This window comes from Varroa destructor, unplaced genomic scaffold, assembly GCF_002443255.2.
Source record: "Varroa destructor unplaced genomic scaffold, Vdes_3.0 BEIS01000002.1, whole genome shotgun sequence".
In the NCBI taxonomy this organism is placed as follows: Eukaryota; Metazoa; Arthropoda; class Arachnida; order Mesostigmata; family Varroidae; genus Varroa; species Varroa destructor.
The window spans coordinates 56,489,991-56,512,350 of record NW_019211455.1 but is presented as its reverse complement, the minus strand read 5'-3'; the positions used below and the strand labels follow the sequence as shown (position 1 = coordinate 56,512,350).

At 38.8% G+C, this 22,360-nt stretch overlaps 2 protein-coding genes across 11 annotated transcripts in view; one reads left to right on the top strand and one right to left on the bottom strand.

Moving 5' to 3' along the window:
• LOC111245784 (uncharacterized) overlaps positions 1-22,360 on the bottom strand; it is a 79,614-nt gene that overhangs the window by 11,454 nt on the left and 45,800 nt on the right. For 2 of the 8 annotated variants that reach the window (XR_015320737.1, XR_015320729.1), the window contains exon 6: positions 5,241-8,569. The exons of the other annotated variants lie outside the window; for them this stretch is intronic. The gene's annotated coding sequence lies outside the window, so the exon portion shown is untranslated. Of the gene's footprint in view, positions 1-5,240; positions 8,570-22,360 lie in introns of those variants that run through there. 8 annotated transcript variants of the gene reach the window in all.
• Positions 1,163-18,764, top strand: LOC111245783 (fatty-acid amide hydrolase 2-A-like). Of its 3 annotated transcripts, none has more exons than XM_022794548.2 (12): positions 1,164-1,475; positions 1,765-1,890; positions 3,521-3,741; positions 4,443-4,525; positions 6,929-7,074; positions 7,496-7,705; positions 13,743-13,862; positions 14,055-14,233; positions 15,658-15,918; positions 16,941-17,054; positions 17,363-17,492; positions 17,944-18,764. In XM_022794548.2, exons 3-12 carry the CDS (start codon positions 3,532-3,534, stop codon positions 18,126-18,128), a joined length of 1,638 nt encoding a protein of 545 aa, XP_022650283.1. In that variant the 5' UTR covers positions 1,164-1,475; positions 1,765-1,890; positions 3,521-3,531; the 3' UTR covers positions 18,129-18,764. The 3 variants fall into 3 exon arrangements, with proteins under 3 accessions (XP_086835860.1, XP_022650283.1, XP_086835859.1); XM_086979733.1 differs by having other exon boundaries at positions 1,164-1,477; positions 1,759-1,890; XM_086979734.1 differs by lacking the exon at positions 1,765-1,890 and having other exon boundaries at positions 1,163-1,477.

The following is a 22,360-nucleotide window of genomic DNA, read 5'->3' as shown; positions in this document are numbered from 1 at the left end:
AAATTTGAAGGATCTGATGGCAAAAAAGCTTTTCCCGCACTCATTAGCGGTCTTGTATCGGGATCAGAGAACTGTCGACACAACTCTGAAAATATGTGACGGGGCTTCTATAGCTGAAAGTACTACCAAAAAAAAGTAACTCGTTACGTTCAGACGTGCCCTTTCCGATTTGAAGAACGCATTTCACTGAGCTTTTCCGAGTTCTACAACGGCTCTCTTGAGCCGATTTAGGTTTATAAAAAAAAATAAGTAATGGCTAGGCGAGCTTACATCGCTTAGCTCTAGAATCGTCACCGTCCGAAGGACAAATCCCTTAAGCTGCTTTATCAGCTTTTTGGCATCGACGATAAGTCAGTGCCGCAAATTCAATTCTTTCTCGCCCGTCATACCCATCTTCAGTGTTGAAACTTTAAAAATATTTTGCAACCCGGATGAAATGATGAAAACTGTTTAGAGCAATGAAAACATTTCTATCAGCTGTAACTCTAGCTCAAAGGTGTATGTGATGAATATTACAAAACAACATGCTTTTGTTGATCTACTGATAAGTTTTCTAGAAATTTTATACACATATATATATATATATATATATATATATATATACGTGCAACATTAATGGCTTGATATGAACAGTTGATGGAAGGAACTAGACTTTGCGAACTAGTCTGCGTTAATTTCGTAGTTCATGGCTTCTTAAAATAAATCGGTACACAGCCCCTGAATTACTTCGAAATGCTGCAGAGGGTTTTACAACTCCTGTTATGATCTCTATCATGTTCTAACGTGAAAATAAACCATCTCAAAATTTGCGGTCGCTGTAGCTATGGGTCAGATATCTACAGCAGACATGTTTAAAGAGCCTTTACCTGCAGTTTGGACTAATTTTTTTTTACCTATCACGTCACAGTTTTTGCATAAGATTAATTCCGTCGGGCAATGTTCCCGCTTTTTGATTAGCACAAGCGACATTAGTACATTTCTGATACATAGTCTGGAAACTGTCATTTGATCTTTTCGCCTTATAAGAGGGACCATGACGCCCTCTTTCCTTCGGCCGTCATGTTGGGCCAACGTGTTCGACGTCTCCACGCTGGCCTCTCCACAAAGAGCGTTTTCACAGTCTGCAGGCAATATCTCTCATGTTTACTATTTTCAGTCCTCTCCTACGCTCGACTCAGCCGTTCGAAAATCTGGGGTGCCCGCTGGCTTCCACGATGATTCTATGTGGAGAGTGTCGACAGCTGACTCTATGACAGCTGGCTTCGTATCATTAAACAATGACACGAAAACGCTGAGACTCGTGGGTCGAACGGGTCGCTAATCGTTTCGTGGTCACACGTTCAAAATGGAGCAAAAAAAACAGGCAAAATTTGATGACATTTTCAATTTTACAAAATAGACTTAAGCCAGGCTGTTCGGCGCGACGAACGATATCTAAGTGCCCTATTGTCGTCCTTCAACGCGTGATATGAATTGTGTGAGTTTCATACAGTAATATTCTTTTTAAATTTAAAACGCGAGTTATGCCCGTTTTATTTCTATTGATAAAATATTTTATTCAGTTAACGAGGATGTCGTGGCGTTTTTTTTTTTTACTGATAAAAAGGCACAATCTACCATTTCTTATGTCTGTGTAAAGGTTGCTGCTAGTTACTTAGAAGCTTTTTACAATCGCAACATCTCTTTCTGAGTTACACGATAACACGGTTGTGATGCAAAGTTAAAGGTGCGGAATGATAATGAGATGGCATTTCTAAGTTGCAGTTGAAGTTCTGATGCAGTGTTAAAAGACGTGACAAATCTGTGCGGACTCAAGTCTATGAGTGGGTTGGATACAATCTAGGTTCGCATCGTATTGGCGTAACGTCTTACTTGAGATTAACTACAAAGGTTCGTACCCTGCCTCGTTACTTGTGACATCGCGTTTTGCGGTCAGTTTGAAGACCACTGAATTACGCTGCCTTTGTCCGTCTGACGGCTGATATATCAATTAGTAGGTCATTGTAATACCTAACTTGATAGAGATTCTGCATTAATCAAAAGTCACTTTGCTGAACTTTAAAGCATTTCGGCAGAAAGATGTAGGAGTCGATTGCCTATCGATAGTTATATAGCCAACGACTTTGAGTCAGCGGCTACTGCCTGCGAACATACTTACGTACACGAGTTTGATGCCATAATTCTCTGAAAGGTCTACTGCCACAGAATAACCGTAGCCGTCTAATGTTCTATGCAACTACGTTCGTATTCATGTCACGTTCGTCCTTAAAGGTTGGCCTATCGTTTACAACTATTGCCTTTACCTGAACCATGTCCTTATTTCGTATTTGTCCGAGTTGATTATTAGATCGTGTATTCACACAGGTTGTGGAGTATGTGCCCTAGATTTTATCCGAGCAAACGATTTCAATGGGCGTATAACATGAGCTCCAATAGTGCTGTATGTTTTCTTCGTTCGTACCGCTTCTCGGACGGTAACGATCTACAACCAGTCGATTAATGAGACAGAGATGATGCACTGTTTTAGATATTTGTCTAAGAGGACTATATATGTGTGATACGATCATTGTACAGAGCTCGGTAGTGACTAAAATTATGGGAGGGGACACGTATATATATGTATATATATACATATATATATATATTCATAGGCTTCTTCTAGATGAACTGCGGATACAAACGAATCTCGGACATGTTCTTGCTCGGGTCGAATATGAAAGGGAGCATTTCCTGACAGCTATACGGTTAATTTTATATAGCAGTGGCTATTGTATTTTGTTTATGATTGAGTACTACGCATGATTCTATGAACGAAACCCGATTCATGGTATAGAAATCTTTCTACTCAACATTTCACGTGCTTTAAGCACACTGGTTTATGCGCTAGTAAATCGTCATTTCTACCGCAGCGTTGCGGAGGCATTTATCGAGGCGTATGCAAACCAAAGCTGTAAGCAACAGTCAGTGTTTTGCTATCCTGGTTACAAGCAAAAGTTGTCAAATTGTAACAAAATGTACGTTATTTACTGTATGTCTCATTGAGGTATCAGCTTTTTGTTAATTTCATATACATTTTCCAACGTTTGTTAGTATAAACTGCGCAAGCCAACTGTGCTGATCGTGAAAATTGTATCGAACGATTAAAAGATGCTCTGTCGCTATATATTAGGTTTGCTTGAACGCGGTAGGTCAGCAAGTATTACACGGCTAGTGAATTTGTGTCAGGCAATAGTTGGAACAACTATTGCATATATTGAACAACTATATGGAACGACTTGAAGAAAATATGTGACAGAAATAATGACGCTCGGTCACCAGTTTACAGTAAGAATTGAGCTAAGATCGTATCGCTCAATCTACGATACAACGTCGCTTATTTAAAGTACTTTCCAACAAGTCCCATTGTCACCATTCGCTACGTCCTAAAACACTAACAGAGCTGTTACAGTTCATGTAAATCGAATAATCAGTATCGTATTAACTCTACCTCAACCTAGGATATTGTCTGGCTGATTTTCAGGTTTCGAAACAATGACAAGAGGAGTGTCTACTATTCAGACTATCACGCTACGACTCCTGTTGGGGGCGCTGACGGTGATGGCTCGCATATCTGATTATGTACTATTCCCGCTGATCTCGGCCTTTCGACACGGTTTGTGGAAAGCCACAATACCACCGATTAATGATCGATTATTGCTAATGAGCGCTACAGAAATCGCAGACAAGATTCGCTCGAGAGAGGTGACTATGGACTGCGGAGAGGGAGATAGCTTTTAGCTAGCTTTTTAAGTTGGCAACCATATTACATATTCAGTTTGAATCGTAACGCGGGCTTGTCAAGGCCTGTGAGTACCCTATCTAGGGTGGGAAAATATATATTTGTTGATGAACTCCGTCGCTAAAGCAGTTGTCAAGTGACGCGTAAACGCTAAATGCTCTTAACCAATATATATATAGTATGGTAGTAATCGAATTATGGATGCTCGCTTTTAGCATGTAGGCCTGCATGAGGGACTAGGAAAAAATTCAGCTGTGAGCAAAATAATTTTTTTATTACAGCTAAATTTCGAATATATATTCCTGACACATGTTGTAAACATGTACCAGGAACGTATCAGTTTTTCAGGTGCGGTAACTGAACAAAGCATCATTATAAAATAGAAAACATTCCTCTATTAAACAGTTGACTATCCCGAGAAATCTCAAGAGCAGAGCCGATTTTACACGAATAATAATACTTCCTAGCGTTGAAATAATGGGCAACCTATCACTGAAAATAATGTGCCTTTAAAGGACAGGTGAAAGGTGAAATGTCGCTTGGCATACATCGCTATTAGCCGTGGGATATATTGGAAAACACTTCATGATCCTATCGTCTAACGTTATCGTTGAATGAAATGAATTTCTTGCGTACATCAATAATAAACCATTATTATTTCTAGCTGACGAGCGAACATGTTGTTGGTTCGTTTATCAGAAGACTTCGCAATATCAACCCGATACTGAATGCAGTCACCGATGAAAGGTAAATTATAGCTGCACAACCGGATCTTCTAAAATCAACATTTCGGCTAAATAAAAGATATTTTAGTTATTGTCCCAAACTTATCCTACATAACTTATTTTCGAATAATATATGCTACTAAGTTTTTGGAGAGTTGACCGTAAAAGCATAATCGGACCTCGAATTAGAGGTCTTGCTGAATACGTTTCCATTTAAACTTTATTAATCTGCCTAGTTTTAAGAGTAATCGCCGATTACAAATATGGCCTGAGTAGGCTCTCGTCCCAGTTCATGCCCTTTATTTGTCGACAGTAGTAATACCGTTTTTATATGGATACCAAACACAAGGTTATAACATCACTTAGCCTTATCATTCATTCACTACGAAAGCTACGGCCCGCGTGTCGGTTTTGTCCTAAGTTCAATTGTAAATTATGACAATGAATTTCATAACTCATTCGAGAAGCGGATATAAACGGTAGCTTTGTAGTTCTCCTTTAGTGCCTGGCGCGATTCATCTTGAAATGAACCTTACTGCCTGGATAAGAATTCAATTACTAGGCTGTGGCGTCAAATCAGAATGTGAAAATTATCTCTATTCCGGCCGGACACCGCGTAGATCAAGCGCATTGAAGCTGGCGGCTTTTTCCTCGTATAAAAACTATTACTGCGCTTAAAAAGAGCCCCCCATTTCCCTCTATATATAGGGCATTGTAGAAATTATAAATTCAAGCAGTAAGTTAATAATGTGAAGTTTTTATTTTGTACAGTAAGAAACAAACAGGCCCTAATCTTGCTGGGACTAATTGGCAGAAGAGCGTTCAATTGACATTGCGCGACTTACATTGAAATAATATTTCATTATTTTATAAATTGTTTTACATATTTCACATATTGTTGTGTTATGTATTGCTCCATTTTATTTTTACAACGATTTTCATCGATATCAAACGCTGATATGTCTCTTATATCTGCTTCCTGTAGTGTTTCCGAATGATGCGCATGTGACATGTTTAAACCGCCATTTGCAATTTGTGCTTTTTATTCAACATGACGGATTTCTATCGTTTACAAAGGAAATAACGAATCTTTGACTGCATCACATGTATTCCCGTACGCTCACAGTTAGGCCTAATAAATATTTACTTTTTCAGTACCTATATATGCTTTTATGCCACAGGTGCGACATATCGCCAAATGCTAACGAGCGGCTTTATTGTATCATATCTAATACCGCGTGATCATATATTTCATCAAATATCATATGATACTTAAGTACAATAGAATCATTACACTTCGGATATAGGATATCAGAATAAAAAGGCTTTTTGATAATTAGCTATTAAAACTAAGCATCCTATACTCTTCTACAATATTTTCCCGATGCCAACATTGGCCCAGGGCAGGCCTCGCGGCCTGCCCAGTGCTTGTGGTCCAAATCAGCTTTTTGCTTGTTGTCTTTCTACGTAAAAGAGCTGTTTGCATTATTTTAAATGACCAACTTTGTCTATAACTTGACATCTTTGAGCTGAATTCTAGGTCTATTTGAAATAATGGTGAATGATTGATCCATCTAAATTCTGTTCTGCGGCGTTCAAGAGATGCCCTATAAGATGCTCCTAATTTCTAATATGAGTTACCTTTTGTTTGATGACTTGTAATCAATATTATTATCTTTCGCTGCTATAATACGATTGTAATGTTTAAGGACTAGGTCGAAGCGCCGCTAATAGTTTCTCTCATTGAACTAAACCTTTGTATCATTTCAAATAAGCATTACCATTTGAATGGTACACCTGAAGACAAGTCAGTCATACGTTGAGAAGAGCAATCAGCAGTGCCAGTGCGATTTGCTCGTTAGGTAAAATTTTCTCTACGTTAATTAAAAATAAATAATATTGATTAAATGATGACAAAGTGAGTTTGAAATACTTTTGTTTTTTGAAGCTCGGATTGACAATAGGCGTTACGCTTTGAGTTTCCCTTAGCTTTCTGAGAGAAATTGTCACACAATACTTACATCTCTAATTTGAAAAAAAAAACCCCAATATTCAGCTCTCACCAATTGAATGCAAGCATATCCAATGAATGCTGAATAACGAAGCTGACAAGGGTGGGGTTCCGTTACGTGATCGTAGGATGGGGGGGACTGTAGGGTTTGCAGGCGAGCTGCGTATGCTCGTAAACCTCGGTTTTTATCTTCCGTAGGTTTGATAGGAAACGGGTCTCTATTAGCAATAGGAACTCGTATTTTATCGTACAAAACAAAATCACACAGAACAAAGCATCGATGCGAAAGCTCACTTTTGAATCCTTTGCGCAATTAAATGTGCACTTTTCCCCTGTGTTAAACCCCTAATTAAAGGGGGAAACAATGCATTAAAAGACAGAACGTTTTAAGTCTACCAAAAATATAAATTACAGATACCAGAATGCAATCGAGGACGCTCGAAAAGTGGATGAATTGTTGGACTCCTGCAGAGGAGATACCGTTCGCCTTGAAGAATTGAGACAAACAAAACCATTCTTAGGGGTACCAATAACGACAAAGAACGCTCTGGCGGTCAAGGGTATGTGCATTTGACGGCCAGTATTAAAATATGACACTGGTATTGCATAGACGTTTTTAACTCGTACTATTGGCTAATTAATCTTCGATTTGTATGTTGTCTAAGGATTACTCAATACAGAAGAACTATCAATCAATGTCACTAAGTTTCGTTTCTCGAAAACTTTTTTTATCCGCATCCCTTGCGTTTCTTTCACCGTAATCTATAATTTTGCCTTCGATTTAAAACAATTTAAACAGGTTGTACTAGAAGTATTAGAGTCCATATATGTTTCAGGTTTAGTCTGCAGGAAGAAAAAAGGCAGAAAAACATTGGAAAAGTAAACTGCTTTCTTGTCGTTTTTGATAAGTAAATTATGTCTCGAACTTGACATTTCATAAAGCAGCCAGAACTGTAGATTAATTATGACTTATGTTCTTAGATCTCGGTCATGAATCGGGATTGTATATACGCCGTGGCATCAAGGCCACCGAGGATTCGGTTGTGATGGGTGCTGTCCGCGCGGCAGGTGCCATTCCTCTTGCAGTTACCAACACTCCTGAACTTTGTCTCTGGCTAGAAAGTAGAAACAAACTTTTCGGCACAACTCGCAATCCTTACGATACTAGAAGAACCTGCGGAGGCTCAAGTGGTAAGAGCAAAGACGACACGTATTCGCCAATTTACGTAGTATTAAGAATCGAGGAGTCACTTACGTGTCTATCTACTCTCAGTAGTCGTAGGAACATCGTTTAAATGTTTTTGACCTTTTTACACATAACTGTTTTCTGTCACACGCCACATCTGCACAAAGTGAACGAACAGCTTCTGACTGGCTAAGTGCAAACGACTTATTCGTATTGGACTACCTAGTACCGCATGTTTATTCCCCATTTGTACACAAATCGCTATGAGTGATAAATGAAGTAAACCTAGCGCACTAATATTTACCTGTTCATAAGTTAAACCTCTTCAACTTTTGGCTGGAAACAGACAGCTCTGTCAGTTCGTTAAAGACGTTAGTTGAATGTCCTGGGTACTGTACTGAATTCAGCGAAGTTCGGTCCGACAAGTAGGCCGAATTGTACGAAGTTTAGTAGCTCCCTACGGGTAGCCTTTGATGACGTAATACTTAGAACACCTTGGGGTCTGCAGGAATTATTCTGGACTTTAGTTTGATTCATGGACGGTGGGTATCTATACATTAATTAAGGCTAAGCTCTACAGACATGTCCTACCGGAAGGACAGCAACTCCCGAACGCTTCCTTAGCCTATATAGGGCGCAACTTTTAATCAATTCGTCGAAGCTGTGTGGGCACTACAAGGGAGCCGGGCCTAAAGATCGGGTTCAGTGCTCCTTAGGCAACATTTGAAGAAAGTGGAATCAGCTGCGTATGTGTAGAAAAAGTACATTCTAATGCCGAATTAATTGCGCAAGTTAATGAGAGGTCATCGTTTCAGTAAACATGCTTCCGAGAAATCCTGAGTGAGATACAGAATCGCTCCTTAGGTGGCCTGCAAGACGGAAAGCTGTTATTCTATAACGTACGCATCGATAAATCCCGAGATTGTAGCTAGCATGGACTGACGCAGTTCCGAAATTCAGGATATATCTTAAACCCTAAGAACGGAGAAAACTGTGCGAAACATAAAAAGATTTTGGCTACAAAATCAGTGCTTGACGAGTGTGACCGAAATGTTACCAATGACATATGTTGATAGTATGATTTTGTAACGATAATGCCTAGCAGGGGCTATATAAACCGCTGTGCAGAAGACCCAGAGGTACCTAAGGTTGCTTGCTAATTGTAAATGTAGTCGTGATTCTAGTTAACAAGTTGAACTCGATAGTCTGAATATTATAAACGAATGTATCGAAGACGCCGTGCTCGACTGTTGAAAAAAGAGTCTGTTTATATCCAGAAATGCTCCGTTCATTTATTTATTGCCCCATTTTGCTCGTTTATATGCGTCCGCATATCATAAATCATCAGGGCAAGAGCTTTTCACGCTGGTACTGCACCAAAAGCAAAGGTCACGTGTCGTACTTCACGATGGCTCACTCTCGTCTACCCATATTTTCAAACTATACGATCAGTTTCACTAATAACGTTTCTCAGATCCCTATCACTCAAGTTATCCTATTTGATGAAACTATTTTAACAGCATAACTAAACAGGAAATGGCTTTAATTTGTATTTGAAGCTAAATAGGATTCGATGCACATACAGCTCATTGACAATCCGCAAATTCTCTTGAATCGTCCCGCGAATCGATTTAGTAATTGACGCTTTTACACGTATATGATACAAATAACTATTGAAATTCTCATGTTTAACTTCTTACCTCCGCTTTGCCAGGCGACAAGAGCCTAATATGAATCTTCTGGCTATCGTCAGCGCGGTGCAAACTAGTTCGTTCTCTCAATTAGTTAGCAGCTCTCTTATGCTGTAGAAACAATCGCATTGTTGTCACAGAAACAAGAAGAGTGCCAAAATCCGTAAATGCCTTTGACGCAATGTTACGTAACTGTGAGGCCGTCATAACGACACTGGACAGAATATTTTTGGCCTAATGAAAGGGAAAGCAGTTTAGCTTTATTCCATTGTTTTCACAGCGGCAAACTACGTTGTTGGCTAGCGGACTGACTCGTTTCGTGCGAAGAATGGTCGCAAAAAGACCCTAATCACTTGTGTTTGTTTTTAATTTTCTACTTCGATCACGTACACTCGCGCATGAATCCCGAAAGGAAATTCCAAAAAGGCGCGATTTTTACTTTGGCGAAGAACGACGAGCAATTATATGGAGGGTACTGACGGAAGAGCGATCTTATTGTAAAATTTGGCAAGTGACAAAGAAGAGGCTGTGCGACGCGGCATGAGCAAGGACCATTTATCTAGACACAGAGCGCTTTTTCAGTGATAACGTTACTGTATGAGGGGACGATCTAAAATAGCTATGCATCTCTGTGTAGGCGTGTATATTTTTGGACCGTTTCAACCAACAGATCTGTCAGGCAGTTAATAATTATTATTATTATATATTGTACATATTTAGAAAAAAAATCCAGGCAAATAAATAATTGCGATGCATAGTGAGCATATTATAGTTAGAAATCAGGCGTTGTTTTTCCCCACGAATTATCGGGGTCTGCATATGCACTTGGGGCGAAGCGACGCCATTAGTTTAGATTATAAAAAGTCATCAAAATTTCCACCTGTGAAGGGTTAGTGCTCCGACTCGTCTGAAATTAGAGACACACTATACGCAGAGTGTGTTACTTGTCTTGCATTTAAGATTGTCATATGTTAAAAAATTATTTAAAATAAAGAGCTTCTGCAGGCTCCCTTACTATATTTTTCCATTGTATTTTAACTTAAGTAGCACTCAGGCTCATAAACGCACTCTAGAAAAATGAATTTACGCAGACGACAGAACGCAAAGAAATGGCGTCCCTATACCAACGTCTTTGAATGCCAATTATTCGAGGCAATCCGAAATAGTAACCAACCATGGCCGTCTAAAGTCTGTAAAGAGTTTCTGCTTCCTCGACGGATAATTATAATGATTTTCTAATCATCTCTGCCGCTAGCAGGTCCTCTTGCTTACGACACCTATTACACATATTACCTATTGTTACGGTTTATTAGAGATTTTACTGTCTAGATGTCAAGGCAGACAGGCAGGCTGGCCATTACGATCTTCTGGTGCCCCTAAGCAGATTTGTAATGTAAGATATAACAAAACTTTGGCAACGTTCTACAAAGACAGCCAGAAAGGGTATGCCGAATCAATTCATGTGGCCATAGTTCCCTTATGTTCTCCCTTTTACCTGTCTGATATTCAATGGCCGACATTCAACACAGAATATGGATCGCTGTAATCGTAAACAGAGAGGATAGAGAATTTCCAGAAACATGATTGAAACAGAAGCCTCTGGTAAAGCGAGTTATTTCCTGCTGATCTTGTCTACCATGGCTGGTTCGATATGGTGATTGCTCATTCTTTTTCGTAATACTGCATAATATGTGGGTGGGTGCGTGTGTATCTATGCGAGTATTTGGATTGCCTAACAGCAATAGAAACAGCCAGAAACCGTACATGTAAAATCGAAAGATGCAACAACTAGCTGATGGCTGATATCTGAATATACGGCTAGTGTTGCATCGACGCAATCTTTGCGCGGCTGTCTCGTCATCAGTTTCTTCTGCCAAACGATAGACGGCCTTATACGAACGCGGCCGTATTCGAAATTGTCTGAACTGCTAGTTGATGCGCCCGACCAGTTACAAGTGTTAATTTCAATAGCCTGCTATTCGGAGACGAAAAATCGAACTCCGAAGATCGCTTTATCCGTCCGGAACGCTAATAATTGGATAACGGTAGTGTTTACACTATATGTGCAGACGACATGTGAAAAGGCGCTAATTTGGAACGGAGCCACCGGACCAATGGTACAGTGACAAATAGGGGAAACAACACTAATTGATGTTACTGGTATAGATTTTCTATATCTACAGAATATATATAGAAACTGCCCGTTCAAAGAGCTGCCATGTATAATTAGCATGATAGATTATCTAAGTATTCAATGCTAGTGTATACATACATCTGTCCACATAAATATGGGGGCATTTTCCAATATTTGCGATCTAGATACTTTTGACCATTATGTAGGCTGCGGACGGGTGATTTTAACGTAGATACGATCGTTTCAAATGGGAAAATTGTGCCGGTCTAGTTTTCCTTGTTACATTCGTTCATGTTCTCAAGATGTTTATCAAACTAAACTTCGTTCCTAAAGCATGTTGTTTGAAAAGCAAAATGCCTACGCTTTCACTCAGTTATCTAAAATGGATCTTACTTATCGATCTTTGAAGCTAACCTTCTTTGTAGCAATAGTAGCATCGTTCCTGAAACCACTGCGTAAGAAGAAGTTATAAACCGTAGTTATTACGTGAGGAAAGTGTACAAGGCTTTGTTAATACGGGACGCTGCCGTATTCTTCCTCAATCAAGATACGGCGCACGACACTGATGCGTGCGACATATCTCGTCTTTACGTCAATAGGGGTGATTTATATTATACTCACCGATTTTGCCACTGCGTACGCCACGTACCAAAATCATACAACTAGACAGGAGCGTCTCAAAAGCAGTTCGTATATGCTTGCATATCAATAATACCCTAAAGTACATATGGCGGCTGAAAAAACGTCTGTTCTTTAAATCAGTCAAGAAAAGTTACATTGATAAGATAAAGCAAGCAAGTACCCATACCGAATCAATTTTGCTACGGAGATTTATGAAAGAACAAGGTTTTCAAGAAAATAAATTCATTTCATTGTATAATTTATATAAATTAAAGTATGTGTTAAAACAGTCTAGTAGAAATTTATTATTCCTATACACCTTTATGACTAGCGAAATGTTTTCCGTCAAACGAGCAATAATTGCACAACACGATATTTGCGTGTATAATCATTGGTCGGAAACGTTTTTTTTTTTTAATGTCGCTGCTCGCTATCGAAAAGAAAAACCTAAGTAATGATTTTAGCGATCGTAATTAACGTCCTTCTCAGATAAGAATATGCTATAAAGTCTCATTGAATTCGCCAAGACGTTAGATCTAGCACGTTAAATCGGCGTTTCAGATTTAATTATTGAACGATTCCACACAGTTCGGGGGAGCGGGCTAACAATTACAAGTTAATAGAGATAGGATTTCATGCGAAGCTAGCATTATCGTCCTCAAGGGAATTTTTCCTTCTTATAGGACATAAGCTGTATTAAAAATCAATAGGTATTACTGATGAATGTATCGTAGCTTAAATTATCATTGACCCATAGCAACTTGTGTCAACAGACAATAGCAATAATGATGACCCTGTGCGCTATTATGAAATACCAAATGGCCATCTTGCACGGCTATTGACTTTTCTGGGCCGCCATGAACAACTTGTGAAATATGGCCAAAACTCTGCTCAAGTTAAGTTCTTCTTTAATTTAATAATCCTGCAGAAAATTCTAACTAGATCTAGTTAGTGTCATTTTTATATATAGGTGCAATCTATAGATCGACACGAGCTGCTTAGAAAAGACCAGTGTTTAAGGAGAATAGCAGTGAGCATTTCTTCTATTCTTAGCTTTGTTTAGTAAATGCTGTTCACTAGAAAAATCAACGTTTCGTTGAGCTACATGTTATTTACTCAGTTGAAGTCAATTGGTACAAAATTAACACTAATACTTAAGTGCAGATATAATAATCAAGCTATGTTTCCATAAAAGATACAACATACCACTCATTATCAGTGTCATCTGAAGACCATACTACAATAAAATTAATCTGCTTAAAATATATATATATATATATATTAGTCAAAAGAAGTACCTAAAAAGTGCCTCAACAGCATTTATAATGAAGCCTGGCGAATGAAACATGAATTAAACTATCGCTATGTCGATACGATTTTGTCTGGCAGCATTTGTTAAAATAGCTATTCGACAGTTGTAGCAAACCTTTACTATATATATACCCTACATCTAAATTAGAAGTTACTCCAAGTTAGCCTTTATCAACCTCGATCACTATATGATTCGATATAACAGTTGTATTTACTGATCTGATATCTAGTAGGTTAATATATCATATTGTTCTCGACCTTTGTTACGTATGAGCCTTCAATTAGGCGGGGAAGGTGCTATTCTATCGGCCTGTGGCTCCCCGCTTGGAGTAGGCACTGACATCGCCGGCAGTATTCGAATACCGTCATTCTACAATGGACTATTTGGACTCAAGCCGACAATACGTATGTTAACGTTTATAAAATCTACCGCTCACATTTATACCTAAGCTGAACTATATGTTCAGGCGTTTAACTTTTTTAGCGCTTAGTTTTTACAATATGGCTTCTAGGCGCAGATGGTATCTTCTAAAGAATAAATGACAGTATAGAAAGAAAAGAAATATATTGTTTCATGATGTCTTCTGTTACTTAAAGATACTGTGGACACTACTGGACACTATCCAATGGCAGGAGATATTCTGGCCCCGCTGCTGACGGCCGGTCCGATGTGCAAGCATGCCAGAGACCTTCGACCACTACTAGCTCAAATTGTCGGACCAGAAAATGCTAAAAGGATGGCTTTGAACGAGAGCCCTGATCTTTCTGTCCTCAAGGTTAGCAATTTCAAGGGAGTATTTCCTAAAACAAACTTCACGAATGCCTTCTTCAATGCAATATTTATTTGCGGGTTCTCGCTTAAAAAAGGGGCTAAATAGAATAAACGTTTACACCTTAAATAGATGGTAGAATATAACAGTACGGAATCCAGTGATCTTTAATAGAAGTTCCTAGATCTTCGGTTTGTGAACACTTAGTTTTTGATAGCTCTTGTTGTTGAAATAATTTGTCGGGTGAAGTACGAGGAGGGACTAGAGATTTTCAGCTCAAAATGAATTAAATAGTACCAAGAGAATATAGCGATATAGACAGTTAAGTTCCGGATACCGGCAATAGAAGGAATGTTTCTTGAACTGTCGGAGTATGATTTCCCTTACGATTTGTGGTAGTGCTCACTCTCGTTGTTCAGGTGAGGATAATAATTTACCGAAGGCTACGGAGATAAGATACGGAAGCTAAATCAAAAATTATGAAAGTTTAACGCCTATAACGGTTGTTGAAAGTTGTTTTTATCGGGTTGCCCCCAGTACGAAACGAACTGCGCGTTCGCCCGACTTCAAATCCGGACCATATGTGTGCTTTTCTAGTTAAACGATCGAGCCTCGTGCAATTAGATTGTTTAGTTGGAAAGTACTTTTGCTTAGTGCTGATAATTGCCATCATTTTATTGAACTTCGACTTCGGGGACTTCAACAAAAAGGATAAGTTGGTGCATATGTCCACATTCCTTTAGGTACTAGATCGGGCTCTATATCCGGGCTCGCGTCGGTTTTAGATCGACATCTCGACAACGTTTGTGGTTTCGAGCTGACCTTCGCTCAGAGTAAAAATAAAGTATTTTAATTAACGTAATTCTTGAGCCATTCTTAGGCTGATGTCCCATGACTTTGTGTTTATATTTAAAACTGAAATCTATACCTCACCTCGGATAGGCATCACTAACCGTAATAGGTACAAAGGCAATAAATACCCGGCGATTGTGGCGGGAAGCAGTTCTAAGCGATCTTTAAGTTGAGTAAAAATACTACTGCACTATTCAGCAGGTTCTAAACGGTTCAATATATAAAATGAGATGAAAATTACCACCAAACTGAAAAGGGCTGATTTTGGTATATATATATATATATATATATATATATATATACATATTCTCAATGGCGTCTTTTCTTTATTCCGGTGTTGTAGTTTCGCTTTAGCCTATAGCGTTCTAATTAAAAAAATCTTGATGAAAACTAGTTAGCATAAACTTTCTCTATTTCACACGGAGAGTGTACGTGTGTGCCACATAACGGGACTAAAATCGGCCACCCCCCTTCAACCCTAACTGTCCAAGCAACTTATTGAGGTAATCAACTTTATACTAGGTATATTTATTATGCATTTCTGACACTGCGCATACTATGGTAATCTTTCATTGTAGGTATACTACATGGAGGATCTTAACTGTCCCATCATTCCGGCAAGTACCTCTGAGCTACGCCGGTGGACCCACAAGGTTGCTGACTTTATTGCTACATTTTCAAAATCAGTCACGCTTCAATTACCAGCGGGGCAATCGATTAGTACAGGAATGGCGAAAGCAACCCAAATCTATATCGCCTATCTTGCCAAGGCTGATATACCGACCTTCGCGGAAGAGCTTACAATGCGCAAGGGCAAAATTCATCCAGGACGCGAACTTGTACGTTGTCATCTATAAATTATTCTGCTTATGCTAACAATGCATATATATTCATCACTGTGCATTATGCCGAAACATCTATATCCATTTTTCCTTGGTTGAACGTTGGAACCAATCCAAGATTCGTTCAGAAGAGAATTAGCCTATTTGGGGTGCGTCTGAGTTATACTAAGAAGTGGTATTTTCAGATTGAGGTTTCACATTGTTTGGAGTGATATTTTATTACAATACCTAGCATAGTTTTTTCTCCATAAACATTTTTACCCATTCAGATGTTCAACCCGATAGTATGCTAGGACTTTGTTCCGTGGTACGGTGAAGGTCTTCATCAATAAGCCTATGCAAATCTAGTTTACGGCATAGCCAAATTTTATCACGGTTAGTCTATTATTATTTTACTTAAAATAACACATTTCTTTATAGTTTCCCAAATGTATTCTTATTGTATATACACGACAGTATATCTAATCGTGAGCGGTATACTCGAAAACATAATGTGCCATAAGGAATAATTGTTCGAGGCTGCCTGCAGCGTTTTTCGTAGTGAGAAAGTTGAGATTATACATGCGTAACGTTACGACATAACTCTAGCTAAAATTAAACAAGTACTATTAAACTACTACTATTAAACCAGCGGTGTTAGGACAATTTTTTTTTAAATTACTGTAAATATTTTTCTATTCTTTCCCATTGTTAAGGTATTGTTTACAGCAGGAAACCTAAAGCAGGTTCTATGTTTCTAATCCGTACAAATAAACTACTTTACGGGCGACATACTTTGTAGGCACATAAAAGATATCGACGAAGTGGCGTTTCTTCTCATCACAGGAAAAGTTTGAATTCTGCCGTATAATTTTTTCAGTGGGTTGTGATAGGCAATCGATTGTCTATACATTAGACGTGGTCTTCTGTACATGCTATTCGGCTAACTGGTTGACACCTACCTAGTGAATAACAAGGTACTTACTATATTCCTGTACTCTAATCATTATCGGTTTTTTTTTTATCGTTTCGTATAACAGATAAAGTGGGCCTTAGGCATGTCGAAGCACAACTTTCCAGCCCTAATCGTCACCCTTATGGAGTTAATTATAGCTGGACACCGGAATTCACCTATTACGAACTACTTCTATAATGTACGTTCTACTATTAAACTCTCATACACACGTGTAGTTATTACCAGAAAATATAAATATGACACGATATGGTATTATAGAAACAACGTTTATAGCGAGGCCGTACTAACTGCATTCATGCTAAGTTTCTAATACATATCAGCAGGATCCTTCAATAGAGTCGGGCCTTTCCTTTAGAACGAATAGAACAATATTCATATATGGGAAGATCGACGTTCTCCAGCACAATGGAGTAAGCGCTTCATATATCAAGATAAAATAAATGTGCACGATCTACAAACGATTTGTTTTGTCAACCTTTCTAATAGCTAAGCAAGAAGATGGAAAAGGAACTAGAAGTGCTTCTGGAGGATGCCATTCTTGTCACACCTACTCTTCCTGATGTTGCCCCATTTCATGGACTAACCGTTCTTCGTCCTGGAATCTTGGGAACAACTGGTAAGCTACAAATGAGTCTAGTTAATAAGGTTGGATGGATGAAATTTGCTTGATTTTAAGAAGAACGGTTTCTTGAATCGTTTCTCATCTCGTGCATAACTACAGTCTCTCATACTAATCTTTAGGTAGGTTTAGGAGGGGTGCATTAGAAGAGAGAATAAAAATATTCATAAACATTATACCTGACCCACTCTCCCAAAACAGGGAAGTCCTTATTTGACTTTCAAACATACGGAGAAACACATCAGGATCACGCTTATTAACAACGTTTCGAGGCACAAGCATGAAATAGCCTAAATTAGCGTTCGGCATCTCAGAATTCTAAATGCAATATTAATTATAAAACAAGCAAAAATGAGGTAGCGGTAAAATCGAGCTGACAGATTGTCCTATTATAGAACGTTATTTAATCCTTTATATCACACTTTTTTCCCTTTTATGGCCTGTTTAGGTATTTGGAACATCTTGGGTTTTCCTGCACTCACAGTTCCATTGGGCCTCAACTCGCAAGGGATGCCCCTCGGCGTCACAGTCGTGGCTGGAAAAATGAAGGATAACGTTTGCTGTCAGGTGGCAATTGAACTTGAAAAGGAGTTTAAGGGTTGGAGACCTCCCTGCGAAGTCAATATTCATTAGCCATCTCCGCAGACGAGGTTCCACTACCATTCACTCCTGGGCGCGTTCTCGGCGACAACCTCATATTCTAGTCCAACATCGGATAATTTTTTAGTAAATCGAATCATTACAAAAGTGTATGACTGACCAATAACGCGCAGTTATTCGTGAGGCCCAAATGGAACCTATACAGCAGATAAGAATTCTCTACGCTTCTTATTAACTAGAACACGTCAGAAATCAATTGTGATGTACCAGTTTGCGACCCGTTCGTATTGACGAATTCAGAACGGAGATTCATGCGCCGTCCATTGATCGAACGCAGAATGATAAATGAAGTAACAAAACGGGATTTTTATTTAATGAGCAAATACAGTATATATGCAATTTTTAATTGCAAAATAGATTGGAAGAACCTAGCTACCTTGAATTTTGCGATTCCTTTTTATTGGTTAAGGCAAAATTAGCGTAATACGAGGTTGTTCCCATATTTCTGAGTTTGTTTATGAGAGATGAACGTCTTCGATTTTGGCAGAACTTAAAAGGCAAGCTATTCGAGGAACAACCTATTTGTTGTAGAATTTACTGTTTAGAAAGTTGTCAATAGTAATAATGACAATAATAAAAAATAAACTTATTTATTCTACTGTGAAGTTATATAGATGACTTGAGCTATGGCAATTAATATAATATATTTAGCGTGTTGATTAATTTGTAACGTGGGTAGCTTTCAGTATTTGATATAATTTATAATCTTCTTCTTCTTTTCTTTCTGCAAAAAATGAATATTGCAGTTCTGTTTAGAAGTTAAATCATAAATTGTATCGTTGAATTAATGTCATACATGCATAACATTGTACATCTAATTACCTTAAATAGCTATATGAGTTACTGGAAAAATATCATTTATTCTATGCCATAATTCCATTTCGCTCGTATACCCATATAACCACCAAGTTACTTTATTTTTAAATTAACTTGTGGAAACTTCTATGGCATCTAGACCTCACCGTATAATTATTTGGCCTCCGCATGCCTTGAAAACCTTATAAAGCATAAGAGCAAAACTAAGTGAAAGAGACAGAAATATTTTTTTACACTACATGGATAAGTAGGCGCACGGACAAGCTTCAACTGCTCAAAAAGTAAAGGTACTCCTTCAAAATACTTTTACTTAGCTAAAAGTTCCCGTACTTCTCGAACAGTAACAGCTCGATAAGCCAAAAATCACTATAAGTATGACATTTTTTCTAAATATCTGACGCCTACAGAGAAGGTCCAGCCGGGAACCAATCCTTCAGGCTCAGACCTTGATCGACCTGTCAAAGGCCATTTGGTGTTTACTCGGGATTTAGCGGAATCAAAATCTTCTTCAGCTGGCTTATGGGGTCGTGCCTCAGTTAGTTAGCATTTCTGTTTGTGAACGTTGGCAACTGGGGTCGAGAGGGAGAGAGGGCCGAGAGAGGGAGGCGGTTTGTTTTTTTTGTAAGCCGTTATGATTAAGTCTGGCTAAGACTAAATCGCAAAGCCAGTGAGCGAGTGAGTGAGTGAGTGCCGCTGTAGGACCAGCACATGGTCATCTCCCCGCACAGTGAATCCGGCGTAGAAAACCCTTTTTAGATTTTCATACAGTTGTTATATTATAAAGCTTGCAATAGAACAGGATACGTGTTCACAATATGGGTATAGCGATTTCAACTGGCAAAAGAGCGCAACTCACGATAGAATATTTTAACAGTCGCTGAAAGAAGATCTAAAGGCTTTGTACGATTGATAAATCAAAGCAGAACCAGAAAGTAATAGTTAGATTTATCCTTAACCAGAGTTATAGGGAGTTGGATTTCTAACCGATTATACCACAGCCTTCTTCGTTTTGGCCTAATTACACGCTCAACTAACTATCCAAGTTTTATTAATTAGGTAGGATATGCACGTAGATTGGTAGTCAGCATATGACCGTCATTAGTACTTCATTGCGATAAAGCGAGAGCATATTTATTTTCGGAGATAGCCTGCTAGCTTTTAGAGTCCAGACAAAAATCCGACAAATCTTCGACGTATTGCACAACCCTGTCATCACCTGATAGTCAAACCATGTTTCTACATTGATATCTTGACATTAGTACAGGAGTGGGGTAAGCCGTACGTACAGCGAGGTAAATGAGTAGTTTCAATTCTTTGTTGATTCTGTGAAAAAACAAAGTTCTTTGCTTGGTTCTGAATTATAGATATATAAGTTGTTCTCTAACACCAAGACATATATCAATGATTATTTTAAAGGGCTTCCTTTACGAGCAGAAATTTCATGCACACTAATGAAGGATCCGTTTGTGCCATTATATTCTCCTATTATATTGTGATATTATTCATAGTCTGCATTTCATTGCCTTACGTTTTATACTTATAATCGATAAATTGAGAAAATGTGACCCTTAAAAGCTGATACGTTTGTGCAAGATGAGGCCTCTACGAAATATTGACTAAGACAGAATATTTGACTGAAATGAAACGTTTTAAGCCTCAAGATGGTTTACACGTACGCGAAACACCACGGGCTGTTGTATTGATTTAGCTGGATATTTTTTCAAACTCATTTAGAATTTGGCCCGAAATCATAGGTGAAAACCGTTTGTTCTCAGCCAGTACTAATCCATTCATAACAGAACCTGCCGTTCAACAATGTCAAAAATCGCTACTTATCTCCAGCTAAGTACTATGTCGCCTGCTAGTCTCTTGCAGCTCTGGATTCGATCTACGATTACTCGATTTTGAATTCTTCTATTTAGTCTATCTGTAATGCGCAGGCTCAATTTAAGGCCATCAACTCCGCTGCAGCAACGAACAGTAATAACTATTTCACTGGTCAGCACAGGTTAATCTACTTTTTTTTTTTTATATAGGGTTGAAGAAAAAAGAGCGCAACTACCTCGCCTGCCTGCGCCTCGAACAGATGTTGTTGATCGCTTGTGATACTTAGACGTGAGTTTTTACATTTGAAGCTTAGCGACAGTATCCCATATGTCACGTTTCCGCTCGTATAAATCTACCCTTTGGGAGAGCCTTACGTAAGATCAACCGAGAAAGGTGAACCGAGAGGGCTCGTCGTACATCACTTCGCGTTACGGACAAGTAATTCTTAGCGATGCAGACATTGCATGACCACTTCTATCCGTATAACCAATTGAATCTGCTACATAGCTTTTTTTAATCTAGTCTGGTATTAGCGAACACCATACAGGACTGTGTACGTAAAAGCGAGATTCTCTCTAGCGAAGATATACATGATAAGGCCCTAGCTTGGCCTGCACGCTCTTCTAGACCGCTTAAACAAAATAGTAAAGCTACTATATGGCACCAGCTGGACCCTTTGTGCGTAGCGTGGTTACTGCAAACAGATAGCTCGGCTACCAAAAATATTTACTGCGATGATCGCATGGCACACATTTGTCATACAGAGACGGCTTTTAGCAAAGCCGAGTGGTCATAGGTAAAATTTCTGGTGACACTGGCAAGCAAAACGTATTCACCAAGGTCAAAACCTTCAAATTGTGTCACTTGGACTTAAACGTAATGGCGGAATAACAACCACTAACAGAAAAAACAAAGATTTATGTACACTAAAGAAAAACTCATTAAACAATAGTGCGTTTAGCCACTGGCTTAATTGTTTTTCATTTGATGATTTGAGCCCTTTACTGGCGTCGCAGTAAATGGTCTGCGAGACGCGTCGATCTACGCCAGTAGAAGTGACCCCTTTTCCAAAACCTCGCCTTTCAAGTTGTGCCTTAACGACATACAATATACCCCAAATATCCGAGAGTAGCCTCACAGACCTTGTGGCTTTTCGTTATTCTGCAGTCTGACAAACTGTACGTCTTCGACAAATCGCTAATGCTTTATTCGTGCCAATCGTTCCGTCTTTGCATTTGAAAACGATTATGGCCGTAAATCATCAGCTTCGAAAAAAAAAATAATGAGACTATCATGTCGGATAAAAGCATGGTTGAATGGCACAGCAGGCAGATGAACCGTCATTGCGTCATTCAACGATGTACTAACGAACGACCAAATGATTTGGGTTGTTTAACGATGGCAACATGTCACGGCCTGGGAAACATAACGTGTCCACAGTAAAACACAGATGCGGGACAATTTTTTTGAACAGTATGACATTTCTAGACAGTTTCTTCTTCTTTACCTCAATAGAACAATTCGAACGAATCAGTCTTACCATCTAAATTTAGAAAATTGCT

What these genes read in the sequence shown, in the direction of transcription:
- LOC111245783 (XM_086979734.1), top strand. Translation starts at nt 3,532, where the DNA reads ATGACAAGAGGAGTGTCTACTATTCAGACTATCACGCTACGACTCCTG. An exon ending in AACCTGCGGAGGCTCAAGTG is followed by an intron (nt 7,706 to 13,742) that starts GTAAGAGCAAAG and finishes GCCTTCAATTAG; the next exon opens with GCGGGGAAGGTGCTATTCTA. An exon ending in TTCATCCAGGACGCGAACTT is followed by an intron (nt 15,919 to 16,940) that starts GTACGTTGTCAT and finishes TTCGTATAACAG; the next exon opens with ATAAAGTGGGCCTTAGGCAT.